General features: G+C 41.3%; 1 protein-coding gene across 2 annotated transcripts in view; it reads right to left on the bottom strand.

Annotated features, from left to right (window-relative positions):
* Positions 1 to 5,996: 5,996 nt before the first annotated feature.
* The window catches only part of S1PR3 (sphingosine-1-phosphate receptor 3), a 30,692-nt gene continuing 17,625 nt past the window's right edge, over positions 5,997 to 19,063 (bottom strand). Inside the window, exons 1-2 of one of the 2 annotated variants that reach the window (XM_068271452.1) lie at positions 9,129 to 9,271; positions 5,997 to 8,120 (exon numbers count right to left, since the gene is read on the bottom strand). In XM_068271452.1, coding sequence (XP_068127553.1) covers positions 6,833 to 7,963 — 1,131 coding nt within the window. In that variant the 5' untranslated portion in view covers positions 7,964 to 8,120; positions 9,129 to 9,271 and the 3' untranslated portion in view covers positions 5,997 to 6,832. Of the gene's footprint in view, positions 8,121 to 9,128; positions 9,272 to 19,063 lie in introns of those variants that run through there. The other variant, XM_068271451.1, reaches the window with a different exon arrangement.

The raw sequence follows: 19,063 nt of genomic DNA, 5'->3' as shown, positions 1-19,063 counted from the left end.
ATAAGAATGCAAACTGTATGCAGCTTGAATTTGGACCAATCAAATAAACTTCCTGTTGATTTTGATTGGCCTATTTCCAAGCTACATACATATTGTATTAAATGTGTATGCAAGCTAGAATTATGTGAATGCCTAACTGTAAATATCTAGGCAACGGCTTGGAAATGATTTGCTATTTTACATCAAAATATTTAAAAGCCATTCCCGGACAAGAAACGAGGCATACACATATAGGATGCGATCGCAGTGGAAGCAGCCAGACTGCAGGTCATTTGCACATTTAAAATGCTGGTTTTGCTGCTGAGTATTTAGCAGTGGAACCTCAGGGGCTGTGATGCTTTCTTTGAATTTTAAACTATATTTTGCTGAATCAGCTGCAAGGAGTCAGCTCTCTCGGCAAAGCTCTTTTATTCAACATGGAATCACCCAGAGCGGAAGTACACCTGAACTGAGAGGAATATGGAGGCTGACATATTTATTGCCTGGCTGTCCTGCTGATCCCAGTCTCTAAAACCTGGTCCAATTTTGATCAGCCAATCATTGGCCAATTTTTTGTTCTGCATTTAGTATGAGTGCACACATATTTAGAATACACAAGACAAGACAAATAACAGTCCAGTTGTCCAGTGTGCTTTATACATGCTGTGTATTAATTCCCTTAGCATTCCATCTGTTTAATTATAATTTTGATATATGCTAGCTATGGCCACTAGATGGCAGTGTTGTATCACGCAGTGCCTTTGTCATATATATTTCACGAGTATGTTTGTATATTGTCATATTTTTATACAATTTTGACATGTATATTGCCAGTGTTCATATTTATGCTATCCTCTTATATTGGATTATATATTTATTTATTTTTATTATTGAATACTAATTTTTGCTCCAGCCCTTCTCCTATGCGGGTGTATACTGCAAGCGAGGCTTGGATTCGCCGGTGCGCCGGAGGGGGGATGCTTCCCAGTCCGGCGGGGGGGGGGGGGGGGGGGGGCGTGGCCACGCCTCCTGATCGCTTCGGCATTTTTGAGGGGGTTTTTAAGGAACGATGTGTGTGGTGTTTACTGTCTCCGACGAAGGACGGAAGTCCGATACGCGTCAGACAGTTTCTGAACCCAGCCTTGCTCAGCATACACCAGCAACTCCAGGGTAAGTGGACTCGCTGCAGCTGACACTGCACTTCTATGATTATTTGATTATTGCTTGTATGTACATGTACTGCTCAGATTAGTGCACTTTGATCTGCATTTATTTCATGTCCGTCTCATCCTGGAGCTCTGTGGCCATATTTATTACACCATTATTATTGTTATATTTATCATTGTGGCTGCAATTGGCATAGTGTTGGGTTCTGTCCCTTTTAATTGTTTTTATGTGCATTCCTTAAATAAAGTCATTATGTATTCTACATGGGGCTGAATGTATTTTCTATTTATTGGTTCAGTATGGACTTCTATATATTGTTCAAATAACATTTATATTGCGCTTTTCTCCTGGCGTACTCAAAGCGCCAGAGCAGCAGCCATTAGGACGCGCTCTATAGGCTGTAGCAATGTTAGGGAGACTTGCCAAAGGTCTCCTACTAAATAGGTGCTGGCTTACTGAACAGGCAGAGCTGGGGTTCGAACCCTGGTCTCCTGCGTCAGAGGCAGAGCCCTTAACCATTACACCATCCAGCCACGCTGAGAATACTATGAACAAATTGTATAGGTAAGCTCTCATACTGTGTGGAAGTGGTAAAATTGGCCAGTGATTAGACAGTGAAAATTGCATGTGTATGCACCCTTATCCATTGACCCTGAACAAGCATACAGATCACATGCTCTGACTGGATTAGTCACATGTTTGTTTTAGGTGTGGGACTAATGCTGGGCATACACGGCTATTTGTGCAGGCTTATCAATCGATCATGAGGGCTCGATTGATAATATCCGACAGGTCCGATGACCTGTCGGATAGATTCTCGCTCGATACCCGTCGGCGGACAATAACGGGGAATCGAGTGGCTGATTAGGAGCGCCCGCGGGGACGAGCGGGGATCGATCTGGCGGCTGATCGGCTGCCGGATCGACCCATGTATGCCCAGCATTAGACACTGACACTACTTCAGCCATAGAGATCAGCAGCAAAGCCAGGCAACTGGTATTGTTTAAAAGGAAATAAATTTGGCAGCCTCCATATATCTCTGACTTCAGGTGTACGTGTAAGTATTATTGCATTTCAAACACACCTACACACCTTTTATTTCCATTGCTAGTGGATTGCTGTACATCAAAGTTTTGTATGCTGACAGATTATTTTAGTGTGAAATGAGACTATTGTTGAAGAGAAAAACATTCCCTCCAGTTCAAAACTGCTCTCTAAAGACGGTCAGTGCGATAAAATACTTCCAGTTTGCATGCAAGTTCTATGGAACTTTGAATTGGGCCAATTTTGACTGGTCCATTCCAGGCAGTATATGATTTGCATTACATCTGTACAGAATAATTGATCATCAATATTGCTCACTGGGATTTGGGCAAACATTATTTTAAATGTCTTACTTTGTTTCTTACTTTGTTGTCATTTTAGTGCAGACTTGTCCTGTCCACAATATCTCATCATGATGAGAGATGGTGACAGCAGTTAGCAGGAGCAGCTTAGTGAGGGACGAAAGGGGCTGATCCTCTTGCTGCCAATCACAGCCATTTATTGAATGTAAAATATAGGTGAAACGTGAAAAATTAGAATATCATTCAAAAGTCCATTTATTTCATTCAGTAATTCAACTTTAACCGGTGAAACTAATATATGAAATAGACTCATTTCATGCAAAGCGAGATATTTGAAGACTTTATTTGTTATCATTTTCATGATTATGGCTTGCAGCTTGTGAGAACCCCAAATTCTCAGACCATTTGTAAAAGGTTCAATATTCTAGGCTCAACGTGTCCGACTCTAATCAGCTACTTAAACCAAAACACCTGGAAAGGGTTCCTACGTCATAAATTATTTTCACCTTTTAGGCCGAGATACTGAAATAAATGGACTTTTACATGCTATTCTAATTTTTCGAATTTTACCTGTACATGTGTGTGAGTCTATGCTTTAATATGCTGTTACTGCCTTAGTGTGACTTACTGGACAATCATTTATGTGTGATTTTGTCTGCTGTCAGATAGTCATGGCAGAACCATGCCAGAGATTTGCCTGTATGGCTAGCATTTCCATGGTAACTTAGATATAACAAGAACAACTCCGTGTACTGATTGCTATGGTTAATTGCACCTTCCTTTAGTATTTATACGAGGTTATGTACACACCTCATTGCCCAAAACAATTCTTTGTGGTTGTTTTGGGTGAAAATCCACAGTGTCTACCAGTGTCTCCTAACATGACCTGCCCTTCAGTGATTGGACAAGCTGTAAATCCTTGGTCAACACCACTGTTGTCCCCTCAGTGGGGCACTTCATGATTGTTCCCACTCCTTCATTCTCCATAGAACAATCTGGTTAGCAGAGATCTGAGTTGCATGACTTTACATCGATCATTTCTAAACTGTCACCCCAAACGATCAGGAATAACGCTTTTAGTTACCCTGTGTATATACATAACTTAACAAGGCAGATTTCGTTCCAGAGAAAGTAAATGATTATTGTACTCTCTAGTTCCCAGGCCCCTCCAGCTAATTCTGAATCTCTCCTTACAATAAGCTGCAGCACAGAGTGTTTAAGAGATATATTTAACCCTTTAGCAGTCAAATTATGTAAAAGTGGCAGGGTAGGCAGGGTATGCAGAGTTGGTGGCAGGGAGCTGTGAAGTTACCTGTCCAGACGGCTGGATCAGCTTTTTCTTCCTCCACCGTGGCGGCGATGTAACCTCAACATGTCTTCTCGGTTTTGATCACATGATATGACGTGATCGGGATCCGGGAGACTGCATTACAGTGCAACCCAGTGATGGAAGAGTCTCCTTCTCTTCCATCAACCCTTTTCCACCTCTGGGTGGTGCTGTAACAATGATCTGGTCCCCTGGATCCCAATCACATGTCATATCGTGTGATTCAGATCCAGAAGAACTGGTGGAAGTTCAGATCTGCTGGTGGAGGAAGAGAAGAAGCTGTCTGGAACAGGTAACCATATAACTGCTCCCTGCCCATCACTCGTTTGGCTACACTAGACTAGGGTTTATAAACTGAAACCACTATTCATTATTCAACAGTCATAATAACTGATGCTTCTGATTTGTCTGCACACATAAAATGTTTTTATATTCTGGTAATTCTGATTTCTATAATCTGTATATTCATTTCAGTTATAGGCTAGGCCATGGCAAGATAGTGGGTCGTCAGGCACTAGAATAATTGTTTTTGTTGTTTTTCAGGGCAATGACTTATGACCTCCTAAATAGGCCACAAACACACAAGTTTACTGAAATGTGGCTGAGGCAACTAGTTGGGACAAAAGCTCTCTTTTAACCCACTGTCCCTAAGATGCCACCTCCCCATCATTCTTCCTGACTGGTGGCAACTTCAGAGCTGGAGGGGACTCCATACAAATGCTCCAAGATATCACTTCCTAATAGATCAATGACCTGGACATGGAAGCTATGGTAGGCTCAGTTCACACTGCAACGCATAATGGACATCTTTTGTCTGCTTTGCAAGATCGCAAAAACGGACAGTTGAGCAGATCCTATTTATTAATAGGATTCGTTCACAGCTGTCAGTCCAGAACAGGTCTATTAAAAATGTTGCAGCAATCTGACCTGCACGATAATTCCAGACAGTGATAGCATCTGTAGTAAAAACGCACCTGCTCCAGACTCCAACCAGACAAAGTACAGCATCGAAGCGGACACCACACTGTCCACTCCAATTGTCCGTTTGTGATCCAGCACAATGTGAAATGATCCAAACACTGCAAGTGCTTATACAGTATGTATCCTATAATACATGGGTGATGGATTGTGCTAGTTACATAAGGGCACTGAACAGAGGCCCACCTGCGTGCGCGGGTACCCATGGCCCACTGTGCAGGCCCATGGCCGTGGCTGGCTGAACGCATGCGCACTCAGCTGACGTGGACACAGGTACCTGGGGAAATTATTAGGTAGGGTTAGCACAACATTTAAAATGTTCACCATAATGCAAGGTTAACATTGTAAATGGAAATGTAACTAAACGTTCTTTTTAACTTGAATTCTAACCTGTGAAGCACTTTGTTGGTCATCTGTTCAATGCCAAATACTGACATGGGGGTGCAATCTAGACATACAAGTTGTTATAACATGTTGTAAATATATAAATATCATATTCATGTTAAGGTATATAATATAAGGAAGCTCTTATTGATACAGGAGTTTGTTGTTTTCAGTATTCGTCATCTTTTTATGCTTGAGATATTATTTGAATACACATGAATTTCTTCAATAAAGTTACAAATCATTATTTTAAAAATGAATTCTGGGACTTGTTTCTTAGGCCACCATTTCTATTAGATTCACAAATAAACTCTTATTTTGATGCACTGTGCATGCCTTTTTCTTTTAATGTGTTTATAGAATACATGGTATAGAATTTAAAGAGACCCTAAGCTGTTGCTTAGAAAAGAAAACCAGACTTACCTGGGGCTTCCTCCAACCCACCGTAGCCCGTGAGGTCCCTGACATCCTCCTGGCACCCTCCGCTGTCCTACTGGTGGCTCCAGTAATATGCCGTCTTCAGGTGAAGTCGCGCTTGTTTGCCTTCGCTGTGTAGCCGTGACATCACAAGAGCCCTGCGCATGCAAGGTTCAGTCCTTAGAGAACTGCGCATGCGCAGGGCTCTTACAGCAGCCACCGCAATGACGCAATGGCTATGCAGCAGGGGCAGGAACTCGCAACTTCACCCGAAGTCACTGTGTTACCGGAGCTGCCAGCGGGACAGCGGAGGGGGCCAGGAGGATGCCAGGGACCTCGTGGGCTACAGTGTGCTGGAGGGAGCCCCAGGTAAGTCTGGTTTTCTTTTTTAGGGTCCCTTTAATACTCCAAGTCAGCACTAGCCCTTCTGTTTAATTTTTTAGATTGACTTTAGTAGGACTGTAAAGGAGAACTCATGCATGAAATAAAAGCATTAGATATTGCAGTTCATATTAACTCCATGTTTCCCATCCTAATTTACTTTGGTAGTAACCTGTATACCACACTGTCATAGAATAACCATGAATAATAACATAGTGTGCCAACAATAAGCAACGGAACCTGCCAAGTGTGTTGTCCTAGCCAAGCATGAAACTGCCTATCCCACAGTTCCTGCCTCTGACAAACAAGCATCATTTCCTGGTTATTTCCTGGAGAAGCAGGCTGAAAAATAAACAATTTATAAAATACTAAAACTTATGCAGTTGACATCTCTTGAAGGAGAAATAATTTCTAACAGATTTAAATTACAAGTACTGCTATTCTTCAATGCCCAATCCAATGGGAAAGTGTTGAGTTCTCCTTTAAATGACCATTATGCTAAGTTATTTGGTTGCACAGACAAGACCATGTCACAGTAGTGTTGTAGTGTTATATGTTTAATTTAAAAAAGTTTTCATATTTAAATACGTACACTCATTGAGTTTAAATTTGAATTCTATATACAATGTTATATATACAGTTATTTGTGCATATAAGTGTTTAAAATGGAACTGATTGTAACATGCAGTCTATTACCTGAGTAACAGCATTATGTAAAATGTAGGAATCCATGCATTGAACCTAGAATACCAACTAAGTCAGTAAGTGCAGGAAAACTGTAAGAACAGTTTCTATGGTCTCTATTTCCTACAGCCCAAATAGGGCTGACCTTGAAATGGATGTGCCCAGGAAGTCATTTGATGATGCTTCCATTCTGAACAGAAGTCTCACTTTTGTCTTCTTTACTCTGGAAATGTGTTTGTATAATGCCTTTGTGTTTTGGCGAGTTGCTGCTGCTGCTGGATTTGCTCCTGCTCTGATCTGGCGTTGGTTGGATCGGGAGAGAGCGAGAGGTGCTTGACTTGGCTAAACAGCTGCACACGAGGCGAAAGAAAGCTCGTCGCATCTCCTTGCTGGCCAGAGTGTAGATGAGAGGATTCAACGCTGAATTGAGAACAGCCAGAGCAATAAAATATTGTGCCTTATAAAGTATCTTGCACTCCAAAACTTTACAAGCTACATCGATGAGAAAGAGGATAAACAGTGGAGACCAGCAAGCAATGAAGACACTTACAACAATGACAACTGTCCTGAGCAGTGCCATTGATCTCTCGGAATTGCTGTGATTGGTGACTCTTCTGCTGCTGGACTTTACTAAGACATAGATCCTGGCATACAAGATAACAATGGCTATTAGAATTGCTATGAAAATGCTAATGCAAAATCCAACATACTGCTTGGAGTACAGAGGTAAGATAGTGGAGCAGTCATCTAGGTTGTTAAGGCAGTTCCAACCAAGTATCGGCAAGGCACCCAATGAGAAGGAAATAAGCCAACATGTTCCAATGAGTAGAAACACGCGATATTTCTTGTTGGCGTCATAAGGCCTCATTTTGATCATGGTCAAGTGTCTTTCGATAGCAATAGCTAACAAGCTAAATGTGGATGCCCCAAGGGCAATGAACATGCTACCCTCTCTGACAAACCATGCGGTCAGGGAGATATTACAAGTATTTGCCCCAGACATAAGAATATTCACTATATAAGCAATCCCAGCTAATAAGTCACAAAGTGCAAGGTTGCCAATGAAGAAGTACATCCTATTGTGGAATCGATTATTTTTCCAAATGGCAATAAGTACCATCAGGTTTTCCAGTACTATGAAGCTGCAACAAACAAGGTATACCATTGTGGTTTTGTCCATCTGATCGCCATTGCATTTTAAAGATTTCCCTGTGTAGTTGTAGTGGAGCTTTATAGTACTGTCACATCTCTGAGTTTGTTGAATGATCACATTGGTAGCAGCTATTGAATCAGCAGCCATATTTGAAAATGTAAAAGTTGAACAGATTTTATGTGCTGTAATTCAAATAACATCCACTAGAGTGCGCTGATCCAACATCTTCTGGCAACTCATGTTGGTATGAACTTGCATCTAAATTCTGTCTTCCATTTAACATTCCATAGGACAATACAACGTCCTGTGATAAAACAAAACACAAAAATTCATTACATGTGAATTCTGTCTTTTAGAATCGTTTTCAACTCATTATCAAGAAAACATAAATATGGTATGAAATGTAGCAACTTATATTTTCCTGATAATACATAATTATAGTAATAATAATAATAATATTGATAAAAATAATTTCAAATCTCCTGAATATCGTTTAACAGCATTACTGGTATTAATATTCTACAAAATATTCTTGATGGAAATGGAGCCTGCATATAGGAATTCATCTTTTCCAATCAAATTGCTCCGCAGACAGGAAACTTCCCATCACAGCAGACTGTACAAAACAATTCTACACGCATAATGGCAATAAACTCCTTACAAGGAATTAGTCATCATGCAGTATCCTCAGCTCTCACATAAACCAGTATAGCTAATGTGCACAGTTTAAGTAACAACTACCCAGTGATGTTAAGCAGACCCGAACTCAGAACTTCCTCTCTGCTCTAAAACATACCGTAATCAAAAACATACTGCTTTTAAAGAAAAACATTTCTTTGTTACAGCTGTTACAAATCCTGCAATAAATCTGCAGTGTCTCTACTTCCTATTGTTAACATCTCGTGTTTACCAACCTGCTGCTCTGCAGTGGCAGCCAGCTGATACAGCTGAGAGATAAAATTACAACTTGTGATTAGTCACAGATGAGATGGAATTAGAGAGGCTAAACTCTCTGAACACTTACAGGCCAGGATGCTTTTCTCTATGCTTTCCTTCTATCCTGTGCAAGAGTTCAGGTCCAACAATTTCAAACTAGGAACAATGGGAGCAAATGGTGGCTGTGATTCCTATCTGCTAGAATTTGGTAAAGGCTTATGCCAATAGGACTAGCCATGAAATTGAGGTAGACAGAGGTTCGGAAGCAGGGGAATTTTGATCTTAAATAATTTTTGAGATTTTATTTAAGAAAGCGCCATTTCATAGCAGCAGAAAAATATAAACAGCATACTATCAATGAACAATTCAATATTACCATATACACCAGGTGGTATCATTGAGCTAGTTAGGCCATATATGCCAACATTGTCACATCGCATTTGTAGATCTTGGACAGAAGCATTGATATCCAGGTAAGGAATAATCATTTCAGAGCACAATAAGGGTGTAAGAGGTTCCCTGGTGTAATATAAAAGCATTTAAAAGCAGTTTAACTGCTTTTAGATACTAAACTGCTTTTAGATGCTTTTATATTACACCAGGGCACCTCTTACACCCTTAAGGTGGCCACTAATGATCCAATCTTTTTCATCCAATTTTACCAAATCTATGTAGTACCAGGGTAAACTGAGTGAATATACTGAATGGATAATTTAGGCAGTTACCTTATATTACATAGAAATGGTAAGATTGGATGAAAAAGATTGGATCATTATTGTGCTACCATACCCCCTTACCTCACCCGTCTGAGGGGTGGAGACATACCACACCTGGCTTTGACCACGATGGACATCTGTCCCCTTTCTTTTACCAAGTAGAGCGACCGCATCCAGGTCCCTAGGGACCACCCCGAATGGAGTCGGGTTTGTTGTCTCCACCTGCTTTCTGTGGTCGGTTGCCCCTCTGCAACCCACCTTTGTGAGTAGTGTCTTACTTTTTTACGTTCAATTGCTGTTGACATACTACACTATTGGGCTCCCGCTTTTGTCTCCTGTATTTTTCACTAGAGGGTGTTTTTGACACGCACATCCCACTAAGTCATTTCAGAGGCATCTACCCATACACCCCAAACCTTGTCAAATGCTATGTGCTGATTGCAGGGTTGATAAGTCAGTTTGTACAGCGGAGGAGCTAGATTAAAGCGGAATGAAACCCAGCATTGCTTCTTTGCTCTAATAGATTATTTACAGCAGAGGTCCCCAACCTGGGGGCCGCGGCCCCCTGGTGGTCCGTGGGCAGATTTCTGGGGGGCCGCTGTGGATCTGGCCTTTCTCCCTCTCCCCCCCCCCCCCGTGGCCGCCACTCTTATTACCTTATGAGCGAGCGGCTGCTTCCTTATATCCCCCATAGCCCCTCCCCTCTTTGAAGCATCTCGTGCATCTCGTATTACAGCAGCACTTCCTGTGCGGCTGCTGTAAGGAGGGAAGGAGGCGGGGCAGCATTCCCATGGTAACGGCGATCGCCGCTACAGGAAGCCGCTGTCCTGCTTCTTTCCCTTCCTTACAGCAGCCACGCGGGAAACGCTGCTGTAATACGAGATGCTGCAAGAGGAGAGGAGCTATGGGGAATACAAGGAAGCGATCGCCCGCTCAAAAGGTAACAGGAGCGGCGGCCGCAGGGGGGGGGGTGGGGGGGTCGGGGGGAGGGCACCTCTCCTAGCTACACTGGGGCAGCTATACTAGCAATACAGGGGCACCTATACTGGGGTAACTACTGGCTACACTGGGCTATCTGTACTGGCGACACTGGGGCAGCTATACTGGGCTAACTATACTTTCTATACTGGGCTAACTGTACTTGGTATTCCGGGCTAACTATACTTGCAGCTATACTGTGGTAACTGTACTAGCTATACTGGGCTAACTATACTTGCTATACTGGGGAAACTACTGGCTATACTGGGCTAACTGTACTTGCTATACTGGGCTAACTATACTTGCCATACTGGGCTAACTGTACTTGCTATACTGGGCTAACTGTACTTGCTATACTGGGCTAACTGTACTTGCTATACTGGGCTAACTGTACTTGCTATACTGTGGTAACTGTACTTGCTATACTGGTCTAACTGTACTTGCTATACTGTGGTAACTGTACTTGCTATACTGGGCTAACTATACTTGCTATACTGGGCTAACTATACTTGCTATACTGGGCTAACTGTACTAGCTATACTGGGGTAACTATACTAACTATATTGGGGTAACTATACTACCTAACTAACTATACTGGGGCAACTATAGTCCTTATACAGGGGCAACTATGTTAGCTACCTATACTGGGGGCGACTATACCTAGATACCTACTTACCTCCATACTACACTCAAAATCTTGGGAAAAAAGGGGGGGCTGCCGCCGCCATTAGCCATGCCCACGCCCCCCCCCGGCTCAAAAAGGTTGGGGACCCCTGATTTACAGCATATTATATACTGCCACCAATTTTTTTTTACTAGAACAGCATTCAAAGGGTTACACACAGGACTTGGAAGTTCGCTGCCAACAAAACTGGACGCATCTGAACTTAGATAATGTTATCTTGTATTTAATTGTATCAAGTGAGGTATGTAAATAAGCACTTCTCTGACACTGCAGGCTCTGATGAACAAAGTCAGACAATCAGAAAGCATTTCATCTTAAAGAAAACCTAAACTGAAAATTAAAAATCAAAATAAGCATACACAAGTCATACTTACCTCCCGTGTAGTCTACTCCTCAATCTCCTTCTCCTCTCCCGCGTCCCATTTATCCACTGTGATCAAGGGTATTCTTCGTCCTCCATTTTGAAAATGGCCATTACCCCATAACAGCTTTCTGGTCAGCACACTGTTAAACTGTAACATCGTCCACTTGAGCCATAGGGAAACATGGACATTACCGGGCACATCAGTTGTCCACTCAGCTATAACTGACAGCAACTGATATATTTCAGTTCTGACAAAATGTTGTCAGAACTGGAAGGGATCATTGTCAGAAGAAAATGGTGAGCTTCTGAGAGGAACTGATGGCAAGGTAACTATTTAATGTTCATTTGAAGTTACCTCATGTGTTTATTTTAAATAATTTTACTCAGTACAGGTTCCCTTTAAGTTAGAAGATAAATAAAGCAGTTATAAATAAAATGCAAAGTCAGCTCTCTGGGCAAAAAAAGTGTACTTTGGGAACGTATAATTTCTAAATGAATAATAATACTTATGCACAAAAGCAAATATGATAACCGTATGGCATATAAAAAGTAGGAAAACATGTTTTTATTGAATATTATGTCAGGGTTTTATACCGCTTTAATAATCTTTTTCCAATCATCTAGGGAGGGTATAAATTGCAGTTTCCACTTGAGAGTAAGGGATTTCCTAGCAAAATATAGATATATTCATAACAGAACCTTTTTATGCTGCCCACAAGATATATATCCCAACATTCCTAGCAAACACTGTTTAAACACACAACAAGGAGTTTGTTTTTCCCTGTATGTCAGTATATACAAGCTGTGTTTTTCACATTTCATCAGGAACCGAGTCCAAAAAAGGCTTATTATAAGCCGAAAGCTTACTTTTTATTCATTTTTAAGTTAGCTAATAAATGGTATCATCCTGATTCAAAACTCCTTTCTCATAAGAAATGAGTCCCTGAGTTCCAGTATTTATTAACAAGAGGGAAGAGCCATACACAGTGCAAGAAATCTGCAGTGGGAAGTCCACACTTAAAACCGTGGTCCTTATGTATACCACTTATTTTTGCTAGACGAAGTGGAGAGATATAGGCCTGATGAAGCCATGTATGATGGATGAGCCTAGTGCAGCAATAACTGGTTTAGGGAATGTTTCTTCATGTTCAAGCCAATTCTCAGGAGTTGTACTAGGGTAAGCGCTCTACCATTTATTCCGGGGTGATACCACCCTCTGTTTGGGGCGGTTAGCCATTAAAAATTATCATAACCAGAGATCTGTTTTTAGGAGTCTTTTTTCACTAATAGCATTTCAAGGTCTGATGGGACAAGCTGGAATTCTACTAGCCAGTCTGCACATTCAGGGCTTGTCTCATTTGGAAAGGATGGAATAAAGCATGTTTGGGTAAACCGTACTCTTGTCATAAGGTAGCAAAGTCTTTGAACAGAGAAAGCTGCAAGCAGGGATAGTTTATTGAAGCATATCTAAATAACAATGGCATTTTAAAAAGTTAAGAGTTTTAAACATTGTTACTTGTTGATTATATGCTGAGTTATTTCCTTAATCGGTTTTCAGTTCTGCTTTAAAAATGAAAGGAGTGCAATATAACAGGACAATAATTGGTGAAACCATGGAAATGGGGAACTCATAAGGTGTCCTAGAGACAAGCCATAACTATTGTCTCATTTGGCCACTTTTTGTTGAATTGGCTGGTAAACTCATACAGTTACAACAATAATATTGGCACCACTGCTTTTTTAGCCAGAAACACACCAATTCTTCTAGAAAGCTGATGCAATTACAAAGATCTGGTATTGTCTTATTTATTTCTTTTGCTGGGAGAGAAATAACAAAAAAGCAGAGAACAAAAATCAGACATACCACACAATACATAAAAAATAACCTGGACAAAATGTTTGTCATCTTATCAGAATTGTATGAAATAATTGTATTTCAAACATATGATGCTCTATTAATTTGTAATTCAACTAACTTATAGCAATCAATGCTTGCTGGCAATATGGAAATTCCCTAATTAGAATGTATTTAGCTGCAATCCAAAGATTCACATAGACATACAAAAAATCACACCAGAAAGATGTGGAGAGCACCAGAGAATATGGAAAACGTATGCAAAATTGGACAAGTGCTCCCTGTCTAATGGAATATGCCCAATAGAGGTATTATTGCTACCACGGCATGTATTTGTAATTGATGTAATGTGTGAATGTGCACAATATTCATATTACTCAATTTGGAGCATAGTTACAGATGGAAATGGAGAATGCGAAGTATGCCCTTTATTTCTAAAGTTCAAAATTCCTGAAAAAAATATATTGCTCAACATAAAAAGTGAGTGAATTTTGAGGAAGTAACTCACTATGTTAGTTTTATGTTAAATATGTTACCCAGTAGTGTGTTGGATGCTGGTCACACACTGCACTATGCTGGCTGCACTTCATTCAATGCTTCCTGACTGAGAGAAGCAGATCAGAGACTAGCAAACCGTCCACACCACTGTCCACCGACTCCTCACCCAGGGGTTTAACTGGAGAGGAGCAGCGCCTGCTGGGGGCACAGAGCTGTAAGGGGGCCCTAATTACTACTTCACTACCCTTGATAATGGGGTCCATCCCCAGATCAGGTGTTTTTGTGGCTACACTTGTTATGGGTGTGACGATTATGATGTCCACTCTTGTCTTATAGCCCTTGCAAGATAGGCCCCCAGACTGCGAAGGCCACCAAGGGAAAGGGTGAACACATTGGGCGGCACTATCAAAGGTTTGCAGGGGGGCCCCAGGAATTGTAGTTTCGCCACTGTCCTCACCAGTTCTTTTATCTTTTTACTAAAGCAGAAATCTGTTTGGTGTAGATCAGTGCGTCCTGCTATTATTATAGAATGCACCCCTTTATTATGACAGCACTGGCCAAGTACCCCCTGCAAGTGAGCAAGATCATCTCAATTACCCCTTGACACATATTTTTAAGGCGGCTCTATAATTATGTATACATTTCAAACATTCACCTCAAAATGTACTATAATGCAATGACTATAACGTGTTCAATTACCCCTGGACCCAACTCAAGTGCTTCTTGGGGTACTTGTAATAGATCTTGCATGGTTTTGCACTGCTTCATGCATGACCTGGTCATTATTGAGCTCTTGAACTTCTGCCTTGGAAGAGCAATGTTTACATTCCACTGGGCCATTTTCATGCTTAAATCAGGGTTGGGGTCAATGCTGCAGACTGCAGTCCACTAAAGTTTTACATTTCCAAAAAGGAGATCATTTTAAATGTGGGGACATTGTGCAGGCAATCACAAAGAACAATACGTTTACAGCTAGAGGGTGTGTGCTCTGCTTACATGAAAATAACCTAGCTGCATATACATGGAGATCATGTTACCCTGTACTCTTATTGCATGCTTTAGTACAAACTTAAATAGCAGGCTTCTCCTTTATTGAACAGAACTTTTGGTGGAATCAAGCAGACCCTGAAAACACCATCTCTTTACAGTTGTCTGGAACCACTGCTGAAGACTGATCGAGATCTGCATTAGTAAAACTGTCCTGGGTAGGATGTATGTAAAGCTGAGTATCCGCTGGAAAATGGATCGGGGACAACGCAACAAACGATCATTCCCCGCTCCATCTTCCAACATAATGTACCGTGGAAATGAATGACGAGCGCAAACAATCTACAGTGGTGTGAAAAACGATTTGCCCCCTTCCTGATTTCTTATTCTTTTGCATGTTTGTCACACTTAGATGTTTCTGCTCATCAAAAACCGTTAACTATTATTCAAAGATAACATAATTGAACACAAAATGCAGTTTTAAATGATGGTTTTTATTATTTAGTGAGGAAAAAAACTCCAAATCTACATGGCCCTGTGTGAAAAAGTGATTGCCCCCCTTGTTAAAAAATAACTTAACTGTGGTTTATCACCCCTGAGTTCAATTTCTGTAGTCACCCCCAGGCCTGATTACTGCCGCACCTGTTTCAATCAAGAAATCACTTAAATAGGAGCTATCTGACACAGAGAAGTAGACCAAAAGCACCTCTAAAGCTAGACATCATGCCAAGATCCAAAGAAATTCAGGAACAAATGAGAACAAAAGTACTGTAATTGAGATCTCTCAGTCTGGTAAAGGTTATAAAGCCATTTCTAAAGCGTTGGGACTCCAGCGAACAACAGTGAGAGCAGTTATCCACAAATGGAAAAAACATGGAACAGTGATGAACCTTCCCAGGAGTGGCCAGCCGACCAAAATTACCCCAAGAGCGCAGAGAAAGCTCATCCGAGAGGCCACAAAAGACCCCAGGACAACATCTAAAGAACTGCAGGCCTCACTTGCCTCAATTAAGGTCAGTGTTCACGACTCCACTATAAGAAAGAGACTGGGCAAAAACAGCCTGCATGGCAGATATCCAAGGTGCAAACCACTTTTAAGCAAAAAGAACATTAAGGCTCGTCTCAATTTTGCTAAAAAACATCTCAATGATTGCCAAGACTTTTGGGAAAATGCCTTGTGCACCGACGAGACAAAAGTTGAACTTTTTGGAAGGTGCGTGTCCCGTTATATCTGGCGTAGAAGTAACACAGCATTTCAGCAAAAGAACATCATACCAACAGTAAAATATGGTGGTGGTAGTGTGATGGTCTGGGGTTGTTTTGCTGCTTCAGGACCTGAAAGGCTTGCTGTGATAGATGGAACCATGAATTCTACTGTCTATCAAAAAATCCTGAAGGAGAATGTCCGGCCATCTGTCAACTCAAGCTGAAGCGATCTTGGGTGCTGCAACAGGACAATGACCCAAAACACACCAGCAAATCCACCTCTGAATGGCTGAAGAAAAACAAAATGAAGACTTTGGAGTGGCCTAGTCAAAGTCCTGACCTGAATCCTATTGAGATGTTGTGGCATGACCTTAAAAAGGCGGTTCATGCTAGAAAACCCTCAAATAAAGCTGAATTACAACAATTCTGCAAAAATGAGTGGGCCAAAATTCCTCCAGAGCGCTGTAAAAGACTCGTTGCAAGTTATCGCAAACGCTTGATTGCAGTTATTCCTGCTAAGGGTGGCCCAACCAGTTATTAGGTTCAGGGGCAATTTCTTTTTCACACAGGGCCATGTAGGTTTTGAGTTTTTTTCTCACTAAATAATAAAAACCATCATTTAAAATTGCATTTTGTGTTCAATTATGTTATCTTTGACTACTTATACTTAACGGTTTTTGATGAGCAGAAACATTTAAGTGTGACAAACATGCAAAAGAATAAGAAATCAGGAAGGGGGCAAATAGTTTTTCACACCACTGTATTTATTTTTTGTGAAGAAATCAATGGAGGTGTGAATGAACGCTCGCTCAGTGATCTGTCTGTTAGTTGTGAAAACTCATCGCAAAAATCGTGTATTTTTGAATCAGGATGAAATAATTTATTGGTTAACGTACAAATTAAAAAAAAAGAGTTTTTAAGTTAGTGGTATCATCCTGATTCAACTTCTTGCTTTATTGATGGCTAGCACGGCACAGTATTCTACTGCTACTACTAAACTGGGTAAACTTACACTTTTCTGCGGTACACTGTAAGGAATTCCGAGTTCTGGATACACATAGTATACATTTCATGAAAATGGACAGCGTGAGGTCCCCCCCCAAGCCTCTTTAACCCCTTGTCACCTATGCAGGCTGGTCCATGGTATGGGGGGCTCTGGAAGAGAGGGCCTTTGAGCCCTTTTCCAATCCATGAACAAGAGGCTCTTCCCCTTCTCCAGTGCCCAGGAGGAGGTGGAGGCGGTGCACACTCAAGGGGGGGAAGGGGTAAAATGGGTATAGGGATACTGATGTACCCTTTACTGATTTCCACAAACAGTTAAAAAAAGGAAATAAAAACACAACGAATAAAGTATTGATGTAAATGAACCATGAATATTTACCTTTTCATTAACCACTTGCGTACCAGCAGTCTCTGGCCCCTTAAGCACCAGAAAATGGGGGTTACTGACGAATTGCCGCACAGACCTGCCGGTCATGCCACTCACCCACCCATCGCCGCATGCCCCTCACTCCGCCATCGCTATGACGGCAGAGCTCTGTGAGCTGATCGGGAGCCGATTTAATTGGCTCGTGACCCTGTCATCAATGTGAGCCAATGGGATTGGCTGCCTCGGGTTTTGTTCAATTATGTCTGTAAGCTGTCGACAAGAAATAATAGCTTTTAAATTTAACAGACAAACATTTAAATATGTTTGTGGTTATAGAGTAAGCCAAGAATTTCAACAAACAGAGCAAAGTGTATGCTGCCAATTCCCTGAAATGACCCTTAGTGGTTTTGTAACTGCATGTCCCCTTCCCTAACCAAGAACTTTGGAGCTCACTTGGTTGAAGTGTTTTCTGACAACTCAAGCAACACAACTCTTCCTGTCATAAAAGTAAGATCACTGAAAGTCATGATATGGAGCAGCATTGGAAGAGGCAATGTTTCAAAGTATTTCACTTTTTAGGAGATTTACTCTTTTTATTTTTTAGTATTTACTGTATTTTTCACACCATAATACGTACCTGATCATAAGATGCACCTAGGTTTAAAGGATGAAAACCAGGAAAAAAATAGCCTAAACCTGGTGCAGGGGTGTCTTGTAGAGCTTGTCCCCACCAAAGCTGACAGTGGTCCCCCAGGGCCCCAGCAGAGTGGCAGCAGCTGGTGCCAGGTCTCTCACCTAAGCTGTCTCTCAACCATCCCCAAGCTAATAGCAATCCCAATGGACCCTACAGTGTATAATCACAGGGGAACGACTCAACTCTCTTCTGACATGCTTCTTCCTGTCTTGTGTCTTTCTATGCTCATTGTCGCTGGTGTTACCTTACTGTGACCCAGCAACAATGGGTTATGGGCTATGAAGGCTGCCATATTTATTTCCTTTTAAGCAATGCCAGTTGCTTGGCTATCCTGCTGATCCTCTGCCTCTAATACTTTTAGCCATAGATCCTGAACAAGCATGCAGCAGATCAGGGGTTTCTGACATTTGTCACCTCTGAGAAGCTTAGCTGCATGCTTGTTTCTGGTGTTATGTTAGGTGCAGATGGGATCCCCACAATATTACCGGGCTACAGCTGTAGGTCTGGTGTTACACATCTCCTCAGTGACATTTGAAAGCACAGTTCTTCAATCATTTTTATGTAAAATTATGTTGGCTTTTTTTTAAATCTGCAGACATGTATGGATCATACTACTACAACAGTTCATGTTAATCTGAACTTCGCTACCATTGTCTACAGCAGCCAAGAGCATTTTACTGTTGTGCTTGATTTTATATAGTATTTCACAATTATATTACTTCTGCTGAAACAAGCTCTTTGCCTTTCACTGCTTCTAAAGTAGATAGTAGCAGTGCCAGTTGTACATAGGACTCAGCAAAATGCTGTGCCCTTGTGACTGAAGAGGAAACAGACTTGGGAACGGCTAGCATCCCTTCAGTCTGTAGTACCATAATCAAAAGTCAGACTGTCCCTTTATTAACTATAGTTTTATTAGATTTATGACTAATTTAGTTTCATAGCATGTAATGTTTACTTTC

The sequence above is a fragment of the Hyperolius riggenbachi genome, chromosome 1 (genome assembly GCF_040937935.1).
Source record: "Hyperolius riggenbachi isolate aHypRig1 chromosome 1, aHypRig1.pri, whole genome shotgun sequence".
NCBI lineage: Eukaryota > Metazoa > Chordata > Amphibia > Anura > Hyperoliidae > Hyperolius > Hyperolius riggenbachi.
This window is presented reverse-complemented; position numbering and strand designations above follow the sequence as displayed.